Consider the following 16,329-nt stretch of genomic DNA (forward strand, 5'->3'; position numbering starts at 1 on the left):
TTAATTTTCTTCTATTTTGCTTTCCTAAATTCTGTTTTTTTTCCCTTTGCTTACAGAGCTTTTACTGTCTGGTACGTATTTATATAAGCAGTACAGTGAATTCTGATAAATCTGTGTAAATAATAATCCATTGTGTTGACTGATATGAAGGTTAAAAGGCTATGTTTTTATAAAAAAAATAATCATAATAAAAAACATACAAAAATGTAACTGAACACTGCTTTAGAACCAGTGCTGTTAGAAGATCTATTGTAATGTTGTGATTAATAATATTTTAATCTTTAATTATATGTTTAAACACTGTGAATTACATCTTTTTCAACATATGTTTTGCTCTCTCCCTAAAAGACTGAGGGCCTGAGTCATTACAGATCGCAACTGCGAATGCTATAGCGATTACGCACGCAGTCTCACTGCTATGATATGCTAATCCTCTGCGACACATAAGGACGCCCACTTTACCTTACACGCATCCGTAATACTTAGCAAGACTGCAAAACCATTGGTAACATTGAGTACCATTGCAGCCTCACGCACACTTGCACAAGCTGCATATGGCATCACAGTGGATAATTTATATACGCCCCTGTAACGGTGTTCAAATGCACTGGCACGCCTGCGTTTTGCCGACCAACCTTCGTCACAACCCCCAAATGGTACTTTTTGTCAAACACTCTGCGATGGGTCTGCCTAGTCACTGCAATCGCATTCCGATCGCAGTGGCTGGTTCGCGCATGCGCACTGCGATGCATACGCATGCGCTGTACTCAACAATAGGTCGATTGCGTGCGTAATCAGTTGCGATCTTTGCTGAATCAGGCCCTGAATTTCTCTGGAAGTCAAGTACAGTAACATTATAATAAGAATGTGTTCATGTTGCATAGCACCGTAAGCTAAGTCTATGGGAGTCAAAATTATGAGCCAGTTTCTCACTGGACTTTATTGAGTAAACTGTAAATATTAACATTAGGATATCAAATTCATCATAGAAGAAAAGTCACTTTTGTTTTTTAGTCATTCATTCCAATATACTGTATGCCATGCTCCCACTGGGGTCCATCTCAGCAGCTGGTCTGGACCCCCATTGGACTGAGCTCCTCCAGTAGACTTGGGTAATCTGTACCTTCTCCCGCCTCCTATAAGTATTCCTATTTTCATAGTAATCATCAACTTCCATCTGAAAATAAGCATATTGATTAGCTGAGGACTGTATATGCATGAAGCTATATGAGTATGTTTTGTGATTGGTTAGTTGTTGGGAACTTGTGGCTAAGTAGATTTGTGTCTGTTAATTGTTGATTCGTAAAGCATTAGCCTTCAGGTTAGTTTGGGGCTTATACCTTTAAGGGGGCTATTTAAGGGGCATTTTGAATCTGGATCAGCCTCTTTTTAGTTTGGAAGTCCCTCTCACCCACCCAAAGCTTTTGCTAATATTTGTTTCTTTGTCTTACTAATTCTTTTTAATAAAATTAGGCACAGCCAAGAAGGCTGGAAGGCGCTACTAGCCTGCGGCCACATGGGACATAAGTGGTCATTGTGGGGCACTTACCCTTTTGGAGGACGGCAGATGTGTCTTATCCCTGTCGGGGACAGTGGGCTTCTTTGCCGGAGCGTCCGTACTGTGCTATAGTAAATTGTGGGGAGTCCTTCACAGCGCAGGTTATGCCTATATAGTACAGGTGAGTACATTTAACTGTAATGTAATGGTGTGCTGGGCATATATGCTAGTGTAGGGACATGCAGAAAAAAGGGGTCCCTTGCCACTGGGCTGCATTCTTAAATGCTTTGATCAAATCATGATAAAATCCCCTTGGTTTTATTTGCTTCACACACACAGATTTGTAGTATATTATTGTTAGCGCCGATAGCAAAAGTTTTTATGTTTCGCATATCATTTTAATCAGCAGAAGCTGTATGTGCGAAGTATTTGCATTGCTATGCGAATAAGACACATTTGAAAGTAAAAAGTCACACAAAAAGATGATCGGTGCTACCAAGTCACATAGCTCTCACGCGTTATGTGTAACACAACTTGTAGCGCATGGAGGATTGATGAAGATTTATTTGGACACATCTGTAATCCTGACAGTTGTTGATAATCCCCAGCTACTTCCCTCCAGTTCTCTTCAGATTCATCCCACTGTGTCATTCCAGCCCCCTGTATCTCTCCAGCCTAATTCTACATGTCTCTGCGGCTCCAGCCCCCTTGTGGCCCTCCAGCCTCACCATATCAATGGGTCTCTTCAGCTCCAGCCTCCTTGTGTGTCTCCAGCCCCTCAGTGTCTCCCAAAATCCAGCTCCATTCTGCTCCTACAGCCTCACCTCCCTATGCTACTCCAGCCTCACTCTATCACTGGGTCTCTCCAGCCCCTCAAAATCTCCAGAGCTGCAGCCTCATTGTGTCTCTCCAGCACCTCAATTTCTCCCCAGCTGCAGCACCCTTCTGTATCTCCAGCCACACCATGGGTCTCATTCAGACTCGGTCGCAAGCGTCGATGCGCTCGCAACCGGGTTGATGGTCCCCACAGAGCATGTGCACGATGGAGTTGGCTCCATCGTGCGCATGCACGAGACCCGGCTAGTGACGGGTGCTCCGTCGCTAGGGGTCTCGTAGCAGATGGGGCGAGCTGTCGATGTTGAGTGACAGCTCGCCCTGTTTGCTGGGCGGGCTGGGGGCGTGCCTGGCCAAATGGAGGCGTTCCAGTCGGAACGCCTGCCGTGTGGGGGCGGCCCCACTGACATCACTGGTGATGTCAGTGGGGAACTTCCTGCTCAAACAGAGCAGGAAGTTCCCTGGGGCTTACGAGTGCCCAGACCCAACCTTACGGTCTGGTCGTAAGCCCCGATGGTCGCGATGGTGACGGCCATCGTGACCATCACCCTGATCGCAAGCTAAGCTGTGGGTGGTAACCCACAGCTTAGTTTGCGACCTGGAGGCAGCTCTTCAAAACAAGAAGTGCCCACCTTCATTCAGAGTGAGCGATCGCTTCTTGCAATCGACTCTGAATGAGGGCCAGTGTCTCCCCAGCTGCAGCCTCCTTGTGTCCCTCCAACCCCTCAGTGTCTCCCCAGCTGCAGGCTCCTTGTGTCTCTCCAGCCCCACAGTTCTATCTCTTCAGCTCTGATCCCCTATATATCCGTTCTGCTCCAGGACAGTCACTTACCTCACTCTTCCGGCTGCTCCTCTTCTCTCCACATCTCCTCTCTGCTGCTCAGCAGTGCAGCGCATGATGAAATGATGCCATGTGCGCTGCACCACAATATAAAAAAATGTATTGCTCTGGCCAGCGCTGGAAAGGAAGACCAGAGACAGGGTTCACAAGACCCCATGCATGCCTCTGTCTGGAGACCAAATGAACACTGCCAGATTGGAGCAGAGCAGAACTCTGATCGCAGAATCCAGTTCTGTAGCAGTGTGAGTCAGCCCGGCGACAAGCCACAGAGGAGAGAGCAGGGGGCCAGGCCAGAGGGAACTCTCCCGAGTTTCCAGTGGCCCAATCAACCCCTGGTTACTAGCATGCTGCAAGCCCAACAGCTCTACTGAAAATCAAAGTGTAGCATTGGTTTGTTAACCATCAGTGGTCACCATCAATGGTGCTATATCTACTATATAAAAGCGAAAATTTGTCCTTCTGTCTTTCTATACAAATCCACAGTTTACAAGCCAAGATCGTGAAATTTTACATACGAGTGTATTAAAAGATGGCCGAGGCAACTAGAAACATTTGAAATCAAAATTAATTACTGTTAATTTTTAATTAACAAAAAAACACAATTTTTGCTGGATGCTCATTGTGGGGCCTTGCACTCAGTACTGCTGTCTACTGCCTCCAGTGATGATATTTAAGAACTTTCTTATCTTTATTATTTATACTATTTCTGTCCTTCTGTCTTTCTATCCAAATCCACACTTTACAAGCCAAGATCGTGAAATTTTACATACAAACGTATTAAATCACGGCCAAGGCAAATAAAAAAATTTGAAGTTTAAATTAATTACTGTTAATATTTAATTAATTAAAAACCACAATTTTAGCTGGACGCTCATTGTGGGGCCTCATGGCATATGAGTAGGGCCTCGGAGCAAGCGTTTTGTGTTGTCATATTTTGTCATGATCTTAATGTTTATTATCGAAGAGAGCTTTAGCAGGCTTTCCCAGCATTCTCAGCTGTCTGACTATACCAAATTAAGCAACAACATTGACTTCTTTCTTCGAACTGTGTCAAAATGATGACTGTTGCAAGGACCCTGCTGTACTGTGCACTGCCAAAATATTACAAATGGAATGCTTCTTAAAAAGTTTTTATGCGCAGAAAACAGGGAGTTGCTATAGATGGTCATCCTGGTATCAGAGCAACAGAAGCTCTTGGCCATGTTTGCACTGTACATCCGACACATTTTGAATACTTCTATCTCCAAAGTTGGCTTTACACCGTTACAGGTCCTAGTTCCTTCGAAGACATTAGGATTGCTGATGGGGAAGTTTGTTACACTTTTCGTGAGGCCTGCCTAAGGACAGGTTTGTTGGAGGATAATGTGTAAACAAACATTCTTAAAATCCCAGGCAATGCCATGTACTCCAGCTAGTAAATCATATATTCTAACATTGAATAGGGGATAGTAAAATATAAAAACGTGATAATAATTAATTAAAAAAAAAAAAAAAAAAGATTATGTAGCAGTGGCAGCATAAACCATATACGGTGTGCTCCCACTGATGGCTGTCCCTGCTGCAGGGAAAGACAGATGATGGGCCAATAAGAAAGGGGGCAGGACTTAGCAGGACACCATGGTGGGTCTTAGCTCTGATCTTTCGTACCAAGGGGGAAAGGGGGAAACAAACCTTCATCACCTTCCCTGCCATCGATGGCGGAGAACCATGGGATCTCTTCCATATATGGCAAACCATCAATGATCAGTGGATATGCCAGAGCTGTGCAGGAAGCCTGGCACTTGCATCGTGCAGTGGTAAGCTACATACATGTAGCACATAGATGAGCTATGACCAGTGGTGAGATCAGTGGCAGAACTGTTTTAAAACCCTCCACCCCCCAAAAGCCCACCCTCCCCTACAAAAGAAAAACAAAAGGCAGGTAGTATCTTGCAATCTATGTTCCCTATCACATGGAAAAACATACACACTAGGGGGTAAATTTACTAAGAATCGAGTTTGGTCGAGTTTCCGATGGTGAAGCAGAATTATTTTTTCCCCAAGATTGTGAGTTTAGATGAGAGTTTAGATGAGAGTTTAGATGAGATTAATTACTCGAGATTACAGTGTTTTCACTCTGCAAAACTCACCGGAGCAAGTAGCCTGCACATATCAGTGAAATAAGGCTACTTGTGATTTGAACATATAAAAGAATTGTTAAATGTTAGAAAAAAATTACATAGGGTCCCCCCCAAAAGCATAACCAGCCCCAGACTTGTCAGCCAGTCCTGGTTCCTAAAATTACTGGGAACAAAACAAGAAGGGTTCCACCATAAGTTAGGAACCAGCACCTGGCTGCAGGGCCAGTCCTGGTTTTAAATATAGGGGGAAAAAATGCATATGGGTCCCCCTATATTTAAAACCAGCACCGGACCAACGCGACCGGGATGTAATGCCACAGGCCGGAGACCCTTTCACCAGGGCTCCGTGGCCAAAGCATTACAACCCCAAGCCGGTCAGGCCAAGCCGGGCATCTCAGGGGAGGGGAGCACCCAAAAAAGGAGCCCCCCCGAAACCCGAGGATTGATCTGAAGTCCTGGGCTCTTCACTGCAACCCTGGGCTGTGGGTACTGGGGTAATAAAGGGTTAAATAGTAGTAAACTATTGTATTTTACAGAGGGACTACAGGTGCCAGCATGCCTGCCCTTTGCCACTTGTGGAACTACAAGTGCCAGCAGACGGGCGAAACCTGTACCCCCACTGTAAAATAAATAGTTCAATAAAGACAGTACACACACACCATGACAAGTAAAAGTTTATTGCATACACCTACCCACTCACACATACTTACCTGCTGCCAGGTGATCACGTCCCCTTCTAACTGTAGAGCAGCCGCTGACTGACTCCGACTTCTGACAGTTCCCACGTGAGCTGGTCAGTGAGTCAGGAGCTAGAGCCAATCAGTGTCTGCTCTGGCTGCCGGCTCATGACCCACTGATCAGTCGGGAGCTGGTTAGCGCTGTATGTGGTCACACACATACAGCGCTAACCTTAGTAAATGGTTCGCGTGTCCATTTTTTTTATTGCAAAGACCTCCATGGATGCTACGGAGACAGTGCGATGGAGGAGGTTAGTATAGGATCTTTATTGCAGGTACTCCAAATGGGATTCTACTTGGAGAAGGGGATGTGATAACCTGGCAGCAGGTAAGTATGTGTGAGTGGGTAGGTGTATGCAATAAACTTTTACTTGTCACGGTGTGTGTGTGTGTACTGTCATTATTTAACTATTTATTTTACAGTGGGGGTACAGGTGCCGCCTGTCTGCTGGCACTTGTAGTTCCACAAGTGCCAAAGGGCAGGCATGCTGGCACCTGTAGTCCCACTGTAAAATACAATAGTTTACTACTATTTAACCCTTTATTACTCCCATACCTACAGCCCAGGGGTGCGGGGAAGAGCCCCAGGCTTCAGAACAAGCCTGGAATTTTGGGGGGATGACCCTTTTTTTGGGGGGCCCCCACCTCCCCTGAGATACCTGGCTTGGCCTGACCAGCTTGGGATTGCAATCATTTGGCCACCAAGCTCCGGTGAAAGGGTCTCCGGGCTGTGGCATTACACCCCAGTCGGTCTGGTGCTGGTTTTAAATATAGGGGGACCCCTACACATTTTTTCCCCCCTAAATTTAAAATCAGGACTGTCACTGCAGCCAGGTGCTGGTTCCTAAACTACGGTGGAACCCTACTCGTTTTGTTCCCTGTAATTTTAGGGACCAGGACTGGCTGACAAGTCCGGGGCTGGTTATGCATTTGGGGAGGGACCCTACATAATTTTTTTAATAGAAAAAAATAAATAAATAAAAAATCATGCAGAAACATACACAAATCACACTGATCTTGCAGATCAGGAGGTAGTCTTTTCCATGTAAAGTACTTTATAGTTTGGCCGATGGTGAGTTTAGTAGAGTTTGCAAACTCACATGAGTTTGAACTTTCACAGTGAAAAGAGAATACTCACTTCCAAACTCACACCTGTTTGGTCTTGGTAAATTTGCGAGTCTGAAAAAAAGGCTAAACTCGCATGAGTTTGCAAACACAACCAAGCCCAACCAAACTCGATTCTTAGTAAATTTACCCCTAGGGGGCATTTTTTGTCAGGAGCCTACTAACAGACTAGTACAGTATATATTTGGATTGTGGGAGGAAACCAGTGCAAGCCTGGTGCATGATAGAAAGATGGCTTGGGGTGTCAGAGAATAGAATACTGGAGCAAGAAGTGTGGTTGGGGGTGTCAGAATGGGGTGCTGGAGAAATTGCTAAGGTTGTCAGAAAATGAGGTGCTGGAGCAGGGAGTGTGTTTCGGGCTATCAGAATAGGGTGCTAGAGAGATGGCTAGGAATGTCAGAATGGAGTGCTGCTAGATAAATGACTGGAGGTGTCAGAGAATGGGGTGCTGAAACAGGTAGTGGGGTTGGGGGTATCAGGATAGGGTGCTGGAGATATGGCTGGGGGTGCCAGAATGGGGTGCTGCTGGATAAATAACTAAAGGTGTCAGACAATGGGGTGCTGGAGCAGGTAGTGGGGTTGGAGGTGTCTGAATGGGGTGCTGGAGAGATGGCTTTGGGTGTCAGAATGAGATGCTGGATAAATGGCTCTCCTTTATCAGCCGGTTTAATTGTTATATTGTGTTTTTTTTTCCCGATTTTGTAAAGCCGTATATTCAGTTTAGTGAGATTATGAAGCGTGTTTTGTTTACAGTCTAGTTTTTCGACTCAGAACAAACATTTATATTAAAACTCTCTAAAAAACAGCCTCTGTTAAAAGTGGGGTTAAAAGTGGACTTCGGTTTAAAAACATTTCTTACTTCATTATTGCACATATTTTGATTTCGAAAGTTTTTTTTTAAGGGATAAATTTCTAACAAATTTTTGTATATAGATGTAGGTATCAAAATTATTTAATTTGTTTACTGGTGCAAATTTGAATCCTTTTTTCAATAAGGTTACCTTCATCCTTCTGTAATTTGTGTGTGCTTAAATTAAAGATTTTGGTAGTATCCTCTAATTTTTACTCCTAATTTAGTCTACAGGTGGAGTAAGCTCATACTTTTTTGTTTTTGATTCCTTTCCCCCTCTTACACCTGTGTGTACATTTCTTTTTGTTTTCTACATCCATCTGTTCCTTCTCCTGTTCCTTTCCAAAGAAACTTCTCTATCTAGTTCTTCATAGCGATTTGAAGTGGAGAGATGGCGATATGTATGGTAAGGAGATGCCTCATAGTTCCTGTATCTGTTTCTCCATGATCTTTGTTTTGGATGCTCATATCTATCCTCATGTGTTCTTTTCCTTTCCCTAGTATCTTCATAATTAACTCTTCTTACATTCTGCCAGTATCTTTCTCCTTGATCTCATTTCCCATTATTTCTGTATGTTACTTTATTGCGATGATGGAGAGGATAATCTCTACTCCTACCATCAGTTCTCTTTCTCATTGGTGTTCTTACAGTAGGGGTGTAGTTAGATCTGGGTGTGCGGATTGGACATTCTAGAGGGGTCTCAGGTACAATCTCACTCACATTGTCACATTCTTCAACCTCTATTGTTTCTAATAGTTCTTTCTTATCCCTAATATACATTTTTGTTTTCTGTTAAATAAATCTTTCTCTTTGCGTAATATTCTCACTTCCATTTCTTTTTCTAGATCCTTATATTCTTTTAACTCCCTAAATGGATCTATGAGAGATGTGAGTTCATTTATTTGTTTCTCACTTCTTATAAGGTTTATCTTCCTTTCTTTGATGATGAGGCCCATTAATGAAAATGCACATCTATTTAAAATCAATTGCCACTCTTTTGCAAATTCTCCATTATTCGTTTTAAATGTGCACGGCTTATGGATTTGTAACCCTTTAGGAATCAGCTCCTCTGAAATGTACTGTTCTAATGTGGCAATTTATCACCACTCCTTACTTTCTTGTGTGAGGGCTTTTTCCAATATCCTCATTAAACTCTCTAGATCTTCATCATATAGTTCTGCGCTCTCATTGTCCTGATGTTTACCATCAACCATATCAAACACACCATTTATATGGGAGGTATGCTGGCTCCTTTAGGGTGCCTCTTTCCGTAATTTACTTTGTAGCTACATCTCCCTGTGTACACTTAGGGGTAAATTTACTAAGAATCGAGTCTGATCAAGTTTGTTTATTTTTAAAAGAAGTGAGTTTAGCTGTGATCATGTTGGGCGATGGTGAAGCAGATCGAGATTTCTCACTCGAGTAGCAAGTTTAGATAGAGATTTCTCACCTGAGTTTGCAGTGTCTTCTCTCTGCCAAACTCTCCCAAACAAGCAGCCTTCACATATCAGTGAGATATGGGAAAGCTGCTTGTGTGTTCTATCTGTAAAAAATGGGTTCCTGAAAACACAGGGAAAATAACGAGTAGGGTTACCCCGTATTTTAGGAACCAGCATTGGGCTGCTGAGCCTGTCCTGGTTTTAAAAATAGGGTGAAAAAAATGCGTAGTAGTCCCCCTATTTTTAAAACCAGCACCGGATTCAAATCCGTCCAGAGTGTAATGCCACAGCCAGGGTACCCTATCACTGGGTCTCCCCAGCCAAAACATTATCACCCCAAGCCAGTCAGCCCAGGCCAGAGATCTCAGGGGAGGTGGGGACCCACCCCAATAAAGGCCCCCCCCTATCCCAAGCACCCCAGGCTTAGGCTGAAGCTTGGGGCTCTTCCCCACACTCCTGGGCTGTGGGTACGGGGGTAATAGTGGTGAAAATAGATAGTAACTATTGTTGTGGTACTACAGGTGCCAGCATGCCAGCCCTTTGGCACCCGTACCCCCGCTACCATAGTAAGTACAATTTTATTACACACCTACCATCCTCACACATACTTACCCACTGCCAGTTGGTTGGTCGCCTTCTCCAAGTAGTAGTCCAATGGGTGCACCTGTAAATAAAAATCCTATACTCACCTCTGTCCTTGTGCTGGTCTCCGTAGCATCCCCGGGTCTTGGCAAAATAACAAACTAACTGTAGCGATGCATGTGAAACATGCATTGCTACCCAGCTAGTGACTGGAGACAGCCAAGTGGGAACTGTCAGAAGCGGCAGCCGTCAGCCAATCAGCAGCAGCTAACTGTAGAGTGGCTGCTGATTGGCTGATGGCTCCGGGTACATTTTTGGGGGGCCCTACATATTTTTTTGTATTAACCCTTTAGATAGTGTTTACATGCAGAAACAAACAAACACAAATCACACTGATCTGTGTATATTTCTGCCAAACTCTCAGCTCAGGAGGCGATCTATTTGAAACTTCAGTTTAGCTGTGAGTTTGCTACAATTACACCCAAGATTGTAATCATCCAAGTTTGCCTTTAGTAAATTTGTAAGTTGAAAAAAATACCTAAACTTATCCAAGATTGCAATCTCGTCCATACTCGAATCTTAGTAAATTTACCCCTTTATAGTGTGACAACTGAAGGTGTGAGGTTGTGCCATCTTTCATATCTGATGCTTTTCACTGCAAGAGTAGTCTGAATTGAAAGTTTGTTTTACAACTGTGAGGCTGCATCTTCCTCCAACATTAATTAGCTTTTTGAACATTCTGCTCAAACATCCCCCCCCCACTGTACCAGCTGACCTAGCCTCTCCTGCAAAAGGGAACTCATTCTAAAACCTGCACACACAGGCTTGGCCTGCCTTTATTATAGCCTGCATCTTAAGCATGTCATCTGAAGCATGGAGTTAGAACCGGAGTTGAGTTTTAATATCATCTTTCATCTCTTTCCAGGTAAACTAATGCCAACTTCCATATCTGATGCTTTTCACTGCTAGAATAGTCTGTATTGAAAGTTTGTTTTACAATTGTGAGGCTGCAGCTTCCCCCAACATTAATTAGCTTGTTGAACAAACTGCTCAAACATCCCCCCCCACTGTACCAGCTGACCTAGCCTCCTGCAAAAGGGACTCATTTTAAAGCCTGCACACACAGGTTTGGCCTGCCATTATTATAGCCTGCATCTTAAGCATGTCATCTGAAGCATGGAGTTAGAACCGGAGTTGAGTTTTAATATCCTCTTTCATCTCTTTCCAGGTAAACTAATGCCATCTTCCATATCTGTTGCTTTTCACTGAAAGAATAGTCTGTATTGAAAGTTTGTTTTATAACTGTGAGGCTGCATCTTCTCCCCACCATTAATTAGCTTGTTGAACAAATGCTCAAACATTCCCTCCCACTGCACCAGCTGACCTAGCCTTTGCTGCAAATGGGACTCATTTCAAAGCCTGCACACACAGGCTTGGCCTGCCATTATTATAGCCTGCATCTTAAGCATGTAATTTGAAGCATGGAGTTAGAACCGGAGTTTGAACTGCATTTGGACTTTTGACTACTTTGTAACCAAAAATTAAACCATTTCTCAAACACAGCATCACAGGAATGCTGCCACTACACCTTAATCTCAACTCCCCTGAGATTGGGTTTGGCGGCTGTCTTATGCTGCAGCCAAATCGAACTCCACAAATTTCTGGATTCAACAACACACTCGAGCAAAGGAGATGCTGTGGCTTTTTGCAGATCACTCTATAATTTTTTAGTTTCTGATTAAGTTTGACATGGTTTTTAACTTATAATGCGGTCACCCTTTTTTTCTTTCTCCACCTGGACGTTATCCTTCCACTACTTGCACACCCTGCCAGATGTAACCTACACAGAGCACCTCAGATGGCTGCCTCGGATGGTTCTTTCTTGGGCAGGATGAACAAATACATGGATCTATTCATTCAGTGTATTTCATATTTCAATTGTTTCAGTCACCCATCTATGTCATGCTGAACTGCAGCACTGTTTGCTGTATTTGCTATTCCCTGTTTTTTAAAATGTTCTTCCACCCCACTGTATGATATACTGGTGTGCTATACCTCCACTGAAGTGCATCCTCCATGGGCAGGATGTACTTTATGTGGATCTATTCACACAGGGTATATCATACTGCCACACATGTATCACTTTTCCCATATATGCCTTGGATCCTTGCATGGTTCAACACCACAGTGCAACCTTAGTAGTGCGTCCATCATGGCTGCCTCACCTGGTACACTCATTGATGGAATGGAAAATTCATGGACCTGACTATTATGGTGGGACCCTACTGCTAGCTAGCTAGTTATTTCCCAAAATGTGCAACCACCAACCCTGCAATATGCTTATTGTGCTCTCTAGGTTTCTGTTGATTTTAATTATCTCTGTGTGGTTTTCTATTTTTTTGCAACACCAAATCCTTGTACAATGTAACATACTTTCTGATGCCTCTAAAGAGACCTTGAGTCCTAAGGGAGAAAAGCACTATATAAATAAAATTGTTATTACATGAGCCTTCCTCCCCGTCTACCCCATCTGTGTCTCACTTGTTTGTCTGCCCTTACCCTTTAGAATGTAAGCTCTTATGAGCAGGGCCCTCTACCCTCTTGTGCTTCTCCTTACTTTACTTTCATCTACTTCTTACTCCCCACTAGGGCACCTAACACTTGGTTGCTTAAGCTCTGCTGCTTATGTGGGTGTTGTGGTTGCTTATGTAGCAATGTATATTATCCATGTCCTTGCCCTGCAATCTATTGTATTGCACTGTAAGTCTTTAGTGACGTATTTGTTTATATATTTTGTAAGGTACATATATATATGCATGTGCTTGCATATATATTTTGTAATGTACATATATATATATGCATGCGCATGCCATAGATGTGGGACACCAGTCACTCGCATTGCGGCATAGATCAGCATGGCTTCACCCTTGTGTATATATCCCACTGATGAGGTCTATATGCTATGAGCTTTCCTGACCAAGATGCTGATTGGGAAACTGATATTACTAGTGTTCAGGTGTGAACTTGAATTATAACGTACTTTCCATAAAAGTGTGATACACCTCTGATGAAGACCTTATAAGGACAAAACGCATTGGGTCACATAGTTGGTTGAATCTCCCCCAAATCCATATTGTGGAATATTCACCATAAGGTAGAAAGGGAAAATATTATATGTAAGCTGATTACCTATGTCTGAATTACATTTGTATATACAATAAATATATTTTTTATTCTTATTAATATTGGCCTCTGGGCCTCTTTTTATGTCTGGGTGAACTTTTTGGTATGAGGGTGTATACTAGTACTACCCAAAGGAAGGATTAGCCTCTTGGAGAATCATCCTACTGATGTCCTTCTTCCTATTGAGGAGTCTGGGTTAATATCACAGAAAAATTACCTTTAAAGATAGAACCATTAATCCATTGGATAACCATTAGAGTCTGATTCATTTCCAAAAGAGAACTTTGATGTTAAAAAGACTTGGTTCTATCATTCATTGCCCAGTGGGGTATATTTGTTATTGTCCTGTTCGATTTTACCTCAAAATAATATTAGAGCGCTCTTTCTACCTTTGTTTGTATAATATTTTTGGACATCTTACTAACAGGGTGTCCATTGGGAGGTGCTGCTTTTTTACAATTCTTTGTTAATTCTGGTCGAAGGTAAATCTCTAGCGCAATATAAGAGCATTTTGTAGATCATGCATATATATATATATATATATATATATATATAGCAGTCAGATGGTCCGGCACTCATAATAAACTAGGGGTGAGCGGGTTCAGATTTCTGAAATCCGAACCCCCCCGAGCCCCCGATCCGAGGCCGATCCGAGTCAGGCTCGACTTTTCCCGCCTGACACGGATCTGAAATCGAGGCAAAACGTCATCATCCCGCCTTCCGGGTCTCGCGGGTTTTGGATCCTATATAAGGTACCCACGTCGGCGCCATTTTCTCACTCGGCTGTGGACAGTGAAGAGGGAGGGTGTGAGTTAGGGCTGGCTGGGCTGTGTAGTGTAGTGTAGTGTAGTGCAGTGTAGTGTTGTGCTGTGCTGTGCTGTGCTGCTGTTGTCCATAGGGGCTGTGTCCACTACTTCAAAGTCCATAGGGGCTGGCTGGACTGTGTTGTGAAGTCAGTTGTCCATAGGGGCTGTGTCCACTCCAAAGTCCTGTGCAGTGTCCCAGTCCTAAAGGGGTGCTGTAGTGTTGTCCGGGGGTGCTCCCCCCAAGTGCAAAAAAAATATATATTTTTTCTGTGTTTGTGAATTGTGTGCACTCTGGCTGCACGTGCATCAACAAAGGAGCAGCGCCAAGCGTGCGCCTGTGTCCCATAAGTAAAAGGCCGGCTAGCTTGTCCGTTAAAGGGTGCTGTAACCACCAAAGGGCACTCCAAACAAAATAAAAATATATATTTTTTTGTGTTTGTGAATTGTGTGCGCAGTAGCCGCACGTGCATCAACAAAGTAGTGCCAAGCGTGCGCCTGTGTCCCAAAAATAAAGGACCGGCTGGATTGACCGCTAAAGGGTGCTGTAACCCCCAAAGGGCACTCCAAACAAAATAAAAAAATATATTTTTTTGTGTTTGTGAATTGTGTGCGCAGTAGCCGCACGTGCATCAACAAAGTAGTACCAAGCATGCGCCTGTGTCCCATAAATAAAGGGCCGGCTGGATTGACCGCTAAAGGGTGCTGTAACCCCCAAAGGGCACTCCAAACAAAATAAAAAAATATATATTTTTGTGTTTGTGAATTGTGTGCGCAGTAGCCGCACGTGCATCAGCAAAGTAGTGCCAAGCGTGCGCCTATGTCCCATAAATAAAGGGCCGGCTCGATTGACCGCTAAAGGGTGCTGTAACCCCCAAAGGGCACTCCAAACAAAATAAAAAAATATATTTTTTTGTGTTTGTGAATTGTGTGCGCAGTAGCCGCACGTGCATCAACAAAGTAGTGCCAAGCGTGCGCCTGTGTCATAAGCAAAGGGCCGGCTGGCTTGACCGTTAAAGGGTGCTGTAACCCCCAAAGTACACTCCAAACAAAATAAAAAAATATTTTCTGTGTTTGTGAATTGTGTGCACTGTGGCTGCACGTGCATCAACAAAGGAGCAGCGCCAAGCGTGCGCCTGTGTCCTATAAGTAAAGAGCCGGCTGGCTCATTTCTTAAAGGGTGGTGTAACCCACAAAGTGCACTACTCTCCAGCAAAAATAAAAAAATATTTTCTGTTTGTGTGCGCCTTAGCCGCACGTATATATCAATATAACATAAATGGAGGACCAAACTTTCTCCGATAAAAATAAAATAGGGAAAGATCAAGAACCACTTCCTCCTAGTTCTGTTGCTGCTGCTGGGAGTTGTTCATCATCCCAGAGAGGAAGTAGGAACACCACTACTTTTACTAAACAATTGTCCCTCCAACAGTCCCTAGTGATGAGGATGAAGTACGACAGCAGTCATCCTGAAGCAAAACATATAACTGAGGCCTTGACTGCTATGTTGCTGTTAGACGTGCGTCCAGTATCCACCATTAGTGCAGTGGGATTTAGAAAATTGATGGAGGTAGTGTGTCCCCGGTTCCAAATCCCGTCTAGATTCCACCTGCATCCTCAAAGCAGCAGCGACAAGCGTGCGTCTGTCTGTTAAAGCGTGGTGTAACCCTCAAAGTGCGCTCCACAAACAATAAAAAAATTCTTCTTTTTTGTTCTCTTTGTGAAATGTGTGGGCTGTAGCCGCACTTGCATCTTCAAAGCAGCAGCGACAAGCATGCGTCTGTCTGGTAAAGCATGGTGTAACCCTCAAAGTGCGCTCCACAAACAATAAAAAAATTCTTCTTTTTTTTTCTATCTTTGTGAAATGTGTGGGCTGTAGCTGTACCTGCATCCTTAAAGCAGCAGCGACAAGTGTGCGTCTGTCTGTTAAAGGGTGGTGACACCCTCAAAGTGTGCTCCACAAACAATAAAAAAATTCTTTTTTTTCTGTCTTTGTGAAATGTGTGGGCTGTAGCCGCACCTGCATCCTTAAAGCAGCAGCGACAAGCGTGCGTCTGTCTGTTAAAGGGTGGTGTAACCCTCAAAGTGTGCTCCACAAACAATAAAAAAATTCTTTTTTTTCTGTCTTTGTGAAATGTGTGGGCTGTAGCCGCACCTGCATCCTTAAAGCAGCAGCGACAAACGTGCGTCTGTCTGTTAAAGAGTGGTGTAACCCTCAAAGTGCGCTCCACAAACAATAAAAAAATTCTTCTTTTTTTTCCTGTCTTTGTGAATTGTGTGGGCTGTAGCCGCACCTGCATCCTCAAAGCAGCAGCG

At 43.6% G+C, this 16,329-nt stretch overlaps 1 protein-coding gene across 1 annotated transcript in view; it reads right to left on the reverse strand.

Annotated features, from left to right (window-relative positions):
- Positions 1–1,094: 1,094 nt before the first annotated feature.
- Positions 1,095–16,329, reverse strand: part of WNT2B (Wnt family member 2B) — a 167,300-nt gene continuing 152,065 nt past the window's right edge. The window contains exon 5 of the mRNA XM_088475450.1: positions 1,095–1,177. Coding sequence (XP_088331576.1) covers positions 1,167–1,177 — 11 coding nt within the window. The 3' untranslated portion in view covers positions 1,095–1,166. The remainder of the gene's footprint in view (positions 1,178–16,329) is intronic.

The sequence above is a fragment of the Taudactylus pleione genome, unplaced genomic scaffold (assembly GCF_031769625.1).
Source record: "Taudactylus pleione unplaced genomic scaffold, aTauple2 ptg000172l, whole genome shotgun sequence".
NCBI lineage: Eukaryota > Metazoa > Chordata > Amphibia > Anura > Myobatrachidae > Taudactylus > Taudactylus pleione.